The sequence below is a fragment of the Musca autumnalis genome, unplaced genomic scaffold (assembly GCF_047663935.1).
Source record: "Musca autumnalis isolate F117 unplaced genomic scaffold, ASM4766393v1 scaffold_1, whole genome shotgun sequence".
NCBI classification, from domain to species: domain Eukaryota; kingdom Metazoa; phylum Arthropoda; class Insecta; order Diptera; family Muscidae; genus Musca; species Musca autumnalis.
This window is the reverse complement of record NW_027411644.1, coordinates 303,015,444-303,029,748: the sequence shown is the minus strand read 5'-3', so window position 1 is coordinate 303,029,748 and position 14,305 is coordinate 303,015,444. Positions and strand designations below refer to the sequence as shown.

At 36.5% G+C, this 14,305-nt stretch overlaps 2 protein-coding genes across 2 annotated transcripts in view; one reads left to right on the top strand and one right to left on the bottom strand.

The window, feature by feature from the left end:
* LOC141389852 (uncharacterized) overlaps positions 1-14,305 on the top strand; it is a 420,257-nt gene that overhangs the window by 345,285 nt on the left and 60,667 nt on the right. The window lies entirely within an intron of this gene.
* On the bottom strand, positions 12,361-12,762 carry LOC141392481 (uncharacterized). The gene has a single exon (XM_073965422.1). It carries the CDS (start codon positions 12,760-12,762, stop codon positions 12,361-12,363), a length of 402 nt encoding a protein of 133 aa, XP_073821523.1.

Sequence of the window (14,305 nt, the reverse complement as noted above, 5' to 3'; positions counted from 1 at the left end):
TCAGTTGCGATTGAATTTAATTAAGAAATTTCATAATTTGTGTTAATGTAATAAAGTTTGTACAATTTGTGATTTACACAAAAAATATTTTTTTTTATTTATTCTGGCATATTTTGCAATGGCTTGCATTTTTATTGAATCTTTGATAACGCGTACTGTGGATGCAAATTAGATTTTCCTCTAAATGGTTAGTTAAAATGTGATTCCAAAGTGATAATTAAAATGCCGTGTAAAAGAATTAGTTAAAATTCGGTGGTAAGAATCATGAGTGAAAATGCATAATTTGATGCACTTCCAAATCACTTGTACATATGATTTAACTGCATCTTTGGAGGCAAACTTTTTGCTGGGTAGTTTCCTGTCGTTTATGAAAGGAAAGGAGCAAAATATCTTAACTGATAATTAGACAGCGGAATCCTATGCAAATGCATATATGGTTAGGATGGTCGCAGAGAAAATCTAATTAGACAGAAACTCGTTTTATCACAAAACAAGCAACAAAGTATCAGTCGGCTTTGCCCACAGAGATATACCCTCAGCCTGTATATATTGAAACATTTTTTTCCCAAAAAACGTACGTATTTAGGGGTTTTTAAAAATGTTGGGAATTTGAAACGACAAAAATGTTCATTAGGATTAGAGATCAAAAGTTTTGCGGAGGAGATAATAAAAGGAATGGATCTACATTGACCATTATGGAAGTGGATCTCCAGCCACTACATATGGTGCCATAGGGGGTTTTTACACCCTTCGGGATGTTTGCTCAAGAAGTATGGACTTGCCCCTGAAAAAACGTTTACCATCGTAATTGAGGCAGCGAATGCAAGTTGCTTCAACAAAAATCAAAGTGATTCGATAGCAGGTCTTAAAGTGAACTTATCCGAAATTTTGTGTGGGAGGTACCGGATAGAGTGGACAAATATAGTCCATATTTGAACCTGATCTATATCTGGTAGATATATTAGGATGTATAAAGTATGGACCAATTCGGCCACTATGAGTTACCGTATGAGAAAATTTCCGAACATTTTTGAACTTTTGTGGGGGAGGTACCTGAAGGAGTGGACCGATATGGCTTATCTTCAAACTTAAACTAAGTTTGGACAAAATATTACGAAGGCCAAATTTTGGATCGAATCGGCAGATCCGTTCTAGAGTTATCTTGCGCTCCAACCACCACACATGGTGTCATAGGGGTTTTTTTGCAACTTTCAGGCTATTTTCTCAGGAAGTATGGACTTGCGCCTAATGAAACTTGTACCGTCGTATGTAGTGCAGTTAATACAAGTTGCTAAAGCAAAGAGCAGAGCGATTCGAGAGATGGTCCTAAACTGAACTTTTCCGAAATTTTGTGAGGGAGGTACCCGAAGTAGTGGGCCGATTGAGTCTATATTGAAACATTATCTAAGTCTGGTACACATTTTACGATGGGCAAAGTATGGACCAAATCGGTTACTCCCTTCAAGAGTTATCGTGCGCACAAATTTTCCGAACATTTTCGAACTTTTGTGGGGGAGGTACCGGAAGGAGTGGACCGATATAGCCCATCTTCGAACTTTAACTAAGTTTGGGCAAAATATTACGAAAGCCAAAATTTGAACCGAATCGGTTCATCCGTTCGAGAGTTATCATGCGCTCCAGCCAGCCGGACAGACAGACAGACGGACGGACATTGCTCAATCGACTCCAAATTGTCTGAAACACATTTCGTCCAAACATACTTGGGGTCTAAAACCATTATTTCGATGAGGCACATTTAGCCCGTATGAAAGTGTATATACCTTCGGTAGCATAAATGCTGAGGGTATAAAAAAACGAACTAGGCCCAGAAATTTTTGCATATTTTACATATCTTGCATATTTTGACATATTTTGACACATTTGCATAAAATGAGCATATGCAAATTCGTATTCAAAGACATGTGGCCTCAGTATCCCACCGAAATGTCTGATATTTGGCATTAAGTCTTCGTTGGGGGTATACAGCCTTCCACCTGAAATTTGTGGGTACAGGTCCACGATTTTCGGTATTTTGAAGGTTGTGTCCTTAATATCACACCTAAATGAAAGAAATTCGATATTTAGTCTTCCTTGAGGGTATAAAACTTTCGACCTGAAATTTGTCGGTATAGGTACACGTCTTCCTACAGCCCCCATACGACGGTACCTCCCGATTTCCGGTATTTTGATGGTTGTGGCCTCACTATCCCTCCGAAATGTCTGAAATTTAGTATTAAGTCTTCGATGGGGGTATAAAACCTTCTAGTTGAAATTTGTCGGTGTAGGTCCACGTCTTCATATACCCCCATAGAACGGTACCACCCAATTTTCGGTATTTTGAAGGTTGTGGCCTCAATATCACTCCGAAATGGCTGAAATTTGGTATTAAGTCTTCAATGGGGCTATAAAACCTTCCAGTTGAAATTTGTCGATACAATGGTACCTCCCGATTACCGGTATTTTTATGGCTGTTGCCTCAATATCCCTCCGAAATGGCTGAAATTTGGTGCTTAGTCTTCCTTGAGGGTATAAAACAATCCATCTGAAATTTTTCGGTATAGGTCTACGTGTTCTTATAGCCCCCATACAACGGTACCTCCCGATTTCCGGTATTTTGATGGTTGTGGCCTCAATATCCCTCCGATATAGCTGAAATTTGGTATTAAGTCTTCCTTGGGGGTATAAAACAATCGCTATAGGTCCACGTCTTCATTTAGCCCCGATAGAACGGTACCCCCGATTTTCGGTATTTTGAAGGTTGAGGCCTCAATATCACTCCGAAATGGCTGAAATTTGTTACTAAGTCTTCCTTGAGGGTATAAAACAATCCAACTGAAATTTGTCGGTATAGGTCTACGTCTTCATATAGCCCACATAGAACGTTACCTCCCGATTTCCGGTATTTTGAAGGTTGTGGCTCCGGTTATATATTTATCTATTTTATTGACTTGTATGAAGAGAATTAAACAGAAAAATTGTACACACAAACATTTTTGTACCTATTATTATTGAATTTTGCATATGCAACATTTATGCATTTTACATAATTTTGCATATGTCATATGTTTCAATTGCATTTTAATCAGAAGCCAAAAATATGCCCAGTCCCAAAATTGACATGAATCGGACCAAAAATAGGGGTTGCATAAAATTCCGCTGTCTACTGATAATAAATACTCCCTTTAAAAGAGTCATCATGTGACGACATTGTTGGTTAATAGTTGCAATTTTCCGTATTGAGCTTTTGAATCATCTGGCAACACACAATATAAATTAAGGCAATCTCGGTTTGAAGATCTGAAAAAACGCTCGACATAAAATTGGGCAATACCGGCTAGACTTAAACCTGGATATACATATACGGACAGTTCGTTTGCGAGTAGGTTTTTTTATCTTCCGGGACCAATTCGGTAGAAAAACTAAAATCATAAAAAAACTTAAATGGTGGCTACGATTATATAACGATGAAAACGTGAATATTTACCATTAAACCCGGTTTTATTGTTTTCGTAAGTAGTCTCCAGCATGATTTATACACTTTTTCGTGCGCTCAAACTTATCGGCGAAGCACTTTTTCCACTCGGATTGAGACACTCCCAAAACATGTTTTTTGAACGCTTTTACAGCAGGCGATAAACATCGTTGACCCCGCCTTTTTTCTTGGTGTGCTGGAATCAAATGAAGTAATTGGATCCCCAGTCAGGGTTGTATGGCGGATGACCCATCAATTTCACGTTTTGTCCGGTCAAACAAGCGCTGGTTCGAATCGATGTGTGATAGCTCGCATTGTTATGATGCAGAACGATTCGTCTTCTCTTGTTCATTTTTCGAATTTCTAAAGAGACTTCAGGCAAACAAATTGTAGTGAAAGACTCGGAAATCACCGTTCTACATTCCTCAAGCCGTATAGTCGCCACACGGTCAGTTTAGCCGAAGAAACAGGCGACTTTTTGCTTCGAAGTGCTTCTTACATGCTTGGATTCGGCTCGTTTTCGAAGACCCAAACGGCCGGTTCCTGCTTTGTTTCGGGCTCCTAAGCATGGATCCTAGATTCGTCGTCTGTGACGATCTTATAAACGTATTTCGAAGCACCGCGATCAATTTTATGCACAATTTCTTTGAAACAATCCACAAGAGCCTTTTTTGAGCTATTTGCCAATTTTGTTGGATCTAATGAGAAAAATGCATTTCTGCGGCCAGGTGTTTATGCAATATCAAATATTTGTTGATGGAGGAAATGCCCAAAGATGGCTCTATCTCACGGTATATAACTCGGCGATATCGCATTATCTGTTCACGTACGGCGGAACAGCCGCCCACGATTGAATTCATTAAACCAGTTGTTCATATTCCTATGGAATGGTCCTTTATATATTAATATATTAGAGTGGTTTTAAATAATCGAAAATTTTTTATGCGGTACCCTCCTAAAATGTTTAGTTTTGTTAAAAATTAAGATTACCAAAGTGTGAGCTCAATCGGAATATGCTAACACGTGACACTGGGACCTCAAAGTTTCCATGGGCCCTTTATATAGCTAATATTAAAATCTAACCCGATTTTCAAAATTTTTTTTAGGATTACTTGTTCAGCCACTACAAAGAACTGGTAAACTGTTTTCATCGATTGGACAATAAATGTGGTCTGTAGAGTGATTTTTTGAAAATTCCCCCATACAATTTTTAAAGAAATCCTATATCATTGAGCTAATATGAATGAAGTCTCCCTTGTCTCTTCTGCGATATTTGTGGAGTACTATTATTAGTGGATTTTCCAAACTTACGTAAATTTTGAAGATGCACTATTTCAGTCCATTTCTTCCCGTATCTCCCCCACAAAAGTTCAAACGTTGAGACTTAAGGCTTTTTTTGGAAAATAAAACCCATACTGGGTTTGCTTCTTTTCATTATGTCACTGGCTATGTTACATGTGTTAATGTTTATATTAAATTCCGTTATTAGTGACCCGGCTTTTTAATATTACTGGTCCAATAATAACGTCCAAAACAAAATAACGAAAAAGCAATTATGTTTAGTTGGCATCGCGAAAAATATAGTTGTCTATTGTAGACATAACCACTATATGCTTAAAATTGTGACATATAGATGACAGGAAAACAGATCACAAAGCAAAGACAACAACCTTTATTTTTATAGCCTCACACATAGAGTTAGCTAAGATAGTCCAAAAATTCACCACTTATTATTTCATTGAACACCACAGAGTATAAAAGAGACAAATAAAAGAATAGACAGAGAAATTGTAGTGTGCTTGTTTTTTTTAGGGGTCGCCCAAACGAAAACTACGCAGACATCTCACTCAATTGCATTTTGTTTTGTTTCATTTTGTTGAATTTGTTTATATGATGATTAGACATCGGATTTTGCATATTTGCATATTTTTTATTAATAAAGATACGAAAATTCTGATTGGACCAAAATTCGTTTTGAAGAAAACTGAATGTAATGACAGGCTCATATTTTTTATTTTTTTGCATATTTGCATATGCACAAAATATGCAAAAAATATGCAAAATATGCAAAATATGCAAAAAATATGCAAAATATGCAAAATATGCAACTGTTTTTTTTGACGAAAATCGTCAAATTAAATTTGGAAAGTCATCAAAAAGTGTTCTAAATTAAGTTTATTGTCGTTAAACGTCGATATCTTAGCAGATTATTATGTTATTAATTATTATTCCGCCACTGCAATAAATCTGGACTAGAAGACTTAGAAAATTTCCTATAATCCAGCCTTCTTATTACAACATAAGTTGCTTTCTAATACAAATTTGTTCAAAAACTTAATCAGAAATGTCAAAATGAACGTATCCAAATGTGTTGATAGTTTCTGCTCGGCCAAAATTGTCTGACAGAATAACAAATGAACTAGAAATTAAGACTAAGAAATCTTTCATATTTTACTAAAAACATAGAACATATAAAAACATATACAGGGCAATCATTAATATTTCCCTGTGAATTTTCCGCACGGGAAATAATTTTAGAAAGTGAAATTCTTTTAAAATCAATATTTATTAAAAGATGAAAACTACTTGATTAGCTTCATTATGGCATACTCTAGTCGAATCGTCAAAATATTCCCTTTTTGGGCATAAATATGGAAATAAAAAATTGTGAAATTGGGGAAAGAAAACAAATTCTGCACGGAATTTTTATTCATGATTGCACTGATAACCATATTTTAATACCCTAAGGGTATTATGTCTTAGTGAATGAGTTTGCAACATGCAAAAGGAAACGAAATAGACCCACAGTTTCTTTGATGATCTGCATAGATTCGCACTTATCCATCTGGCCATGTATTTTTGAAAACAGAGTACAGGTCACATTTATAGACCAATTCGCATAAAAATTGGAGATTTTTTTGGTTCTAGCGCGATGCCTGTTTATTTTGGTTTACATTCGGCGTCGTTTCGTGATTTCGAAGGCGTTTCGTGATTTCGCGCGGAATCAACCAAAATTTATCATGATTTCGCATACAAAAATGAAATCATCTCATTTCGTGATTTCAGCGAAACCAACATCGAAATCACAGTACACATGATATACAACCTTGCTTTTGCCTAAAAAAGTACTAAAAGTTGCAACACTTTTCACGTATCACAATAAACAAGGTAGATGTGCGAATTGCTGGAACAAAAAATGTTAATATCAAAATTTGTAAACAATGTGAAAAAATATTAAATTACATTGTTACAATGCTATTTTTCATTGTGTTCCCGTACTTTTGTAATGGAAATGTTAGAAAATATACCGAATTGTCAAAAATTGCTTCCCCATACAAATTTCGTGAAAAATACGGGAACGGAAAAATGAAGGAAATTGCAAAAACTCCAGCAGAAATGTCAAAATCAACGTATCAGCAATCATATTTAGAGGCTAATGAACATGCTGCTAGTTTCTACTAGGCCAAAATTGTATGCCAGAAAACAGGAGAAGAGGGTGTTATTCGGCGCTATTTTTGTTTAAAGAGAAGTGCAAGTCTTGCTAGATTTCGGAGTACGGGAACGCATTTTTAGTACTAAACGGGAAAACTACTGCAAGTACTAATATTTTGAAGGTTCTGAGCACAACTTTTATCTATCAAAATTTATTATTATGATGTCTCAACGATAAAATCATTATTTATTTTTTTTATTTTTTGGTACTATACACAATTGGTATGATATATAGATAATTTTACGATCATTTTTTAAATAAAGTTGTAAAGTTCTATATTGTCGTATATTTTTGATGTTTAATTCAATTTACAACAACTTGTTTTGAAAATTCATGTTCAATCAGCTGCGCATATGCATCTACCTTGATCATTGTGATATGTTTGAAATCAACAAAAAATAAGTGTAAACACCGGGGTGTATTTCAGGATTTCGTAAAATCCAGTGGATTTGGAGCGCAAGTGTAAACTTGGCATAAGATAGTCCAAAAAATTCACCACTTATTATTTCATTGACATAAGATAGTCATAAGATAGTGGCATAAGATAGTCCAAAAATTCACCACTTATTATTTCATTGAACACCACAGAGTATAAAAGTTTAGAAATTCCGACTGAAATTCAGAAATCGTAAGTCTTAAACAAAAATTTTAGATTAGTGATTGAGTTGTTTAACACAGTTTTGAATAGAATGACAAAGATTTTTGGGAAATTAGAATAGGGTATTAATGATGTTCTGACTAGTTGAGCTTAAGGTTTAGCCCAGGTAAAAGAGACATGAGTATAAGTGGGAGATAGCAATAGGATTGGTCATTAGAAGCAACGTCCTAAAAGTCCCCATGGATTTCGTGTGTGCAAAAAGTTATAAGTGGTCACAAGTCAAATGTTGTAACGTTTTTGGATTTTTGATCATATCTCAAAAACGTTGATAACTATCTTTGCGAGATTAAAGAGAAACTTGTAGACCCCAACATTTTTTACGAGGCTGGTCTTTAAATAATCGCCCTACAATCCCTGAGATATGAGTCGCGCAATATAGAAAATGCAAAAAATGTAGCCAACTGTGCGATAGTTTACATGTTGCAATTCTTTTACGCTTATTTCGAAGCTCGTATTTACCACCAAAAAGTGTCTGAAGAAAAATTTGTAGATTGCTAAATTTCCTATAAGATTGCTCTTTACTGCATCCGCTAAAGAGTTAACATTCTTATGATACGAATTAAACAATACACAATATGTAGTCATTACCGCGCCACCTAAGAGGAAATTAACATGACGTGATTATTTTACATTTGTTTCAAAACCTGTAAGTTCTATTCAAAAGTAATTAACGAAAAGTTTATAGGCCATAAACATTTCTAAACAGTTTCTCTCTCTCAAGCATACCATTCTTATGAGTCAAGCAATGCATAATATTTCCACGCCACCTCTGAGGTACCGCACAGTTGACAAATTTTTTTTTTTTTTGCATTTTCTATATTGCGCGACTCATATCTCAGGGTCTGTATGTCCTAGGCCGATCATTTAAATACCAATCTCATAGAAAATATTGTAGTCGACAAGTTTCTCTCTATTCTCGCAAAGATACTTATGATCGTTTTTGAGATATTATCAAAAAAACCAAAAAGTCCCAAAATTTTACCTTTGACCCCGAATAACTTTTTTGTACTCACGGGGTCGATTGGGGACTTTTAGGAGATTGCTTCTGATGACCAACTATAGCTCTCCACCAAAATTCGCCTTTGTGGGAATTTTTGCTATTTCAATGTTTATTCACGGTGCTCTTGAACCAACTTTAAATGGCAGGAATTTTTATGGGAAGTTTTTTCGGATTCTGAAACTAAAATGTTCATAAATGAGTAATATCAAACAACAACAAAATCGCCGGAGCGCCTTTTTAAAGAAATCGAGATTAAAGTTTACATTTTTAACGTTTTTTTAGGTTTTCACAATTTTGCTTGGAAACCGCAAGTCCTACCGAAATGGGATCAGAGAAAATATATTGGCTGTAATTCTCTCTTTTTGAGATATAGAAGTTCAAATTAGGACAATGTCACTGAATCCTTATAAAACAATGTCATGCACGGTGCGCCTTAACTAACTTTTTATGAAAACCGCTTACACCTGGGAAATGTTCATAGATGACAAAAATCCAAAAACAAGAACAAAATCCCCGGAGGGATTTTTAAATAAATTGCGGTCAAAGTTCACATTTTTAGATTTTTATAGGTTTTCGCGATTTTGCTTTGAAACAGCAAGTCCTATCGAAATAGGACTAAAGAAAATGTTGTAGCTGTGAAAATTCTCTGGAGTATTGACCGTTATGATTTGTTCCCAGGTTTTACCATTTTTGAGATATTGAAGTTCAGGCCACATTCGTATGTTTTTTTTATACCCTCAGCATTTATGTCCCAATTTACATTAGGCGAGTTTACTTGCGGCAATTGTCAGTTTGATGGAGAGAGAGGTGAGGTATATGGTAACCCTTTGCCTCTCAACACCCTCTCTCACCCACAAACTGACAATTGCCGCAAGTAAACTCGCCTAATGCAAATTGGGACTATGCTAACGGGGGTATATATACTTTCATACGGGTAAAATGTGCCTTATCGAAATAATGGTTTTAGACCCCAAGTATGTTTGGACGAAATCCGTTTCATACAATTTGGAGTCGATTTAGCAAGGTCCGTCTGTCTGTCTGGCTGGCTAGTGCGCACGAGAACTCTCGAACGTATGAACCGATTTGGTCCAAAATTTGGCCTTCGTAATATTTTGTCCAAGCTTAGTTTAAGTTCGAAGACGCGCCATATCGGTCTACTCCTTCAGGTACCTCCCCCACAAACGTTCGAAAATGTTCCGAAAACTTGTGCGCACGACAACTCATGAAGGAAGTAACTGATTTGGTCCATTCTTTGCACATCGTAAAATTTCTACCAGACTTAGATGAGCTTCCAATATGGACTCAATCGGTCCACTTCTTCGGAAACCTCCCACACAAAATTTCGGAAAAGTTCAGTTTGGGACTGCTCTCGAATCGCTTTGATTTTTGTTGTAGCAACACACAACGGTATAAGTTTCATCAGGGGCAAGTCCATACTTCCTGAGAAAATAGCCTGAAAGTTGCAAAAAACGCTATGACACCATGTGTAGTGGTTGGAGCGCAACATAACTCTCGAACGGATGAACCGATTTGGTCCAAAATTTGGCCTTCGTAATATTTTGTCCAAGCTTAGTTTAAGCTCGAAGATGTGCCATATCGGTCCACTCCTTCAGGAACTTCCCCCACAAAAGTTCAAAAATATTCAGAAAAATTGTCGCATGATAACTCTTGAAGAGATTGACCGATTTGGTCCACACTTTACCTATCCTTATATTTCTACCAGATATAGATCAGATTCGAATATGGACTATATTTGTCCACTCCTTCGGGTAACTCCCACACAAAATTTCGGATAAGTTCATTTGAAGACCTGTTCTCGGATCACTTTGATTTTTGTTGAAGCAACTTGCATTCGCTGCTTCAACTGCGACGGTAAAAGTTTTCTCAGGGACAAGCCCATACTTCTTCAGAAAACAACCCGAAAGGTGTAGAAACCCCCTATGTCACCAAATGTAGTGGCTGGAGAGTACGAAAACTCTCGAACTGATCAACCGATTGGCTTTCGTCATATTTTGTCGAAACTCAGTTTCAGTTTGAAAATGAGCAATACCGGTTCCCAACTTCCGGTACTTCCCCCAGTATTTAGAAAAAAATCACTAAAATGGTATGCACGATATCTCTTGAACGGGGCAACCATTTTGGACCAAACTTTGGATCTCCTAATAACAAAAAAACATTATTCCACAACATCCCATACGGGACAAGGGAGACTTCTCTCATATCAATGAATGCACCCCGATTCATATTTAGCTCAATGATATGGGACCTACTGTTTATCGCCGAGTCCGAACGGCGTGTCCTAAGACACCACTTATAGAAAAGTTTTTCAAGGCTGAAATACTCAGGAAATGTCGCCAACATTACTGAGGGGTATTTTGCCACCGTTGAAAAATGTTTGGTGTTGCCTGGCCGGGGAATCGAACCACCGACCTTCTGCGTGCAAGGCGGGCGTGCATACCATTGCACCACGGTGAATCTCCTAATATTTTGTTCAAATTTAGTTTAATTTCTAAAATGGCCCATATCGGTCCTCTCCTTAGGGCACTTCCCCCACAAAAGTTCAACATTTGTGTCTAAGCGCAGTTTAGGGTCTGTTCGAAGATCCTTTTGAAATGTTTACGGATGCTGTTCGTTGTGGTCCTGTTTACAGCGATATTATGCTGGCATACTGGTCCAAACTGAAATGATTAGTGGGCTCGATATCTGTCGAAAAGATATGACTCCCAAAATAAGATCCACCTTCGCAACACTGTCTATACTTTAATCCTAATCCACATTTTTGTCGGTTCATACGCCCATCATTTTGAAAACCCCTTAAATACATACGTTTTTTTTGGGGAAAAAAGTGTTTCATTTTGCACAGGCTGAGGGTATATCTCTGTCGGCAAAGCCGACTGATACTTTTTTACTTGTTTTTGTTAGGTTTTCACGATTTGCTTGAAAGCGGTAGGTCTTGTCGAAATGGGACTAGAGAAAATGTAATGGCTGTGAAAATTATCTACAAGCTTGGCTTTCGTAATTTTTTCTTAGGTTGTACCATTTTTGAGATATATAATTTTAAGTTGGGAAATTGCCGTCATGATTGACATTGTTTTATAAGGAGACGATACAGTCTGTGAATTGTCCCAATTTGAACTTCTATATCTCAAAAATGGTAAAACCTACGAACATATAATTAAAGATAAACTTGTACAGAATTTTCACTGCTACAACATTTTCTTTAGTTCCATATTGATAGGGCTAGCGGTTTCCCAGCAAAATCGTAAAAAACCTAAAAAGACCCCAAAAATGTGAACTTTGACCGCGATTTATCCATCGCTCCATCGATTTTTTTTTTTTTTTTATTTTTCTCATCTATGAACCTTGTAGTTTCAGAATCCGCAAAAACTTCCCAGGTGTAAGCTCATTTCATTTAAATTTGGTTCAAGAGCACCGTATATTTTGACTGGTCTAATTAAGTTACATTGTTGTAATTTGCCAATATCGATTTACTCTTACAACTAGCTTTACAATGCCATTCGATTTTACTGGTCTTCTCCCCACTGTGTTGGTCCACAAAAATATATGCCGTTGTTTTTTTTATTAAGTTTAAAATGCATTTATAACTTTATTTACTTATTTCTAATTTTTCATTCAATTCCGGTTATCGAAATAATGACTGATACAGTCAAAATAAACACATATACTTAAATAAATATACACACACATAATAGTAATATCTTAAATGGTATTTAAAATTACTTCTCAATTTTCTGCAAACATCTGGCCGGAGCTTTTTCATAGGCACATTTGATGATTTTGAAATAGGCGTAGTCTTTTAGCTCATCGGCCTGGTGCTCCTCAACACAATCACGAATCATGTCCAAATCACATTTATTCAATTTGAACATTTCTTTCAAAGACCAAGCAATACGTTTAATTTCTGGTCCCTTTTCTGGACGATAGACATTTGTTTCCGTGAGGAAACACAAAAGATATTCACGAACATCGGGAGTATTTTTTATTTGAAGATTTTTAATGTCTGCTACAGTCTCGGCACTTATTGAATAATCTTCCATGCATTCAGCTTCAATGTCAGGACTATCACTGGGATACCATTTAGGTCTTTTACCAAGATCTAAAATCTCGGCATTCACCATTTGGCATGCGACGGCAAGCATAGCAAAACAGAAAATTAACATTGCGCACTTTTTCATGTTGTTTGTTGGTAGGAGGTTGAAGTTTGATCTTTACGGCATACAAATGTGGACTAATGCTTACGCGCAGTTGTCATGGTGTTTTAAAGCACTCAATTCACATGGCTTTAGCAGTTGTTTATTTGTGAACAGAAAAAAAAAAACCAAAGTAAAACTTGAAATACAACTACTACGTGTTTTGTGAAAGAAACAGTGTTTCCCAAATCGCTAAAGATTGGCCTGCTACAACAGAATAAATAAGTCTCCTATACGTTTTGGTTTTTTGTTTTTGAATATCTGTGCAATGATCGAACCACACGTAAAACAGTAAAAATGTATTACTTCAAAGAAATTAAAATATTACCTATGTATATACGAATGGATGGGAGTGCAATAAACGAAATGACAGGCTACCCATAAGGTGCCCTACCTAACCATTGTTTTTATGTATTCTCCGCACTTTGGAAATTATTACCTTTTCTTAATAGTTGGCTTTTATCAAAACATATTCAAACATCGTTTAGACCGCTAAAATCGTTAGAACGTTACATTAAGTAGTGTGGTTTTTAATGCAGATCCATCTGGCTTGGAAAATATATCACAAAAATTCTAAGCGAACGGAAATAAATTGATAGCAGCAAGTCGTAGCGGAAAGATTTAAAAAGAAGATATGAGAGTAATAAAATGTGTTAAATCAATTATTTGAGCCGCTCAGTGAACACATCGATTAACTCTACTTTTCAAACATCTTAAATTTAAGTGTCAAAGCTCTTGATATTGTCATAACTTTTTTATATTTATAATAGGTTAGGTTAGGTTAGGTTGAAAAGAAGTGGTGATCCATAAATTAGGCCTGTTGTGCGCCCTAATTTGCGGTCAGGATGAGGTTGTAAACTTTGTGTATGAATTAGTTAAAATTCCTGATTATTCTATTGACGTTAGTCTAAGATTTCTGTCATGTTGACATAGTCTCTTAATGTTTTGAGCTCGATTGTCCTGATGTGATCGAGTCCTTGTATTATGTCGCTCCCTAGTAGCCTGGCAGTGACAGAGGTAGTGTTCCAAAGTTTCGTCGTCCTCTCTGCATGCTCTGCATTCACTCCTTCCTGCACAGCCTATTTTGTGCAGGTGCGCTTGTAGACCCAGGTGTCCTGTAAGGATACCCGTCAGTCTACTAATGTCTTTTTTACTTAGCAAAAGTAGTCCCTTTGTTTTGTCCTCGTCTGGGTTCCCCCATAGGATTTTTGTGTGTTTTCCCTTGTCTTCTCTATTCCAGAGGGATGTATGTGCATGTTTTGCCCATGCCTTTAGCTCTATGCGCGTCGCCTTTAATAGACTGTATGCATTCCAAGACAATTCTAGATTTTACTGTCTTGGCCGTTATAGCCGTGATGGCTGCTTTGCTGTCCGTAAGGATGTTTAGGAAAACTGGTTCCTCGAGGTTACCCACTTTCGTTTTCCTCATATTTCCGTTTTTTCGGGTTAACGTTCAGAACTCTCGGTCTGG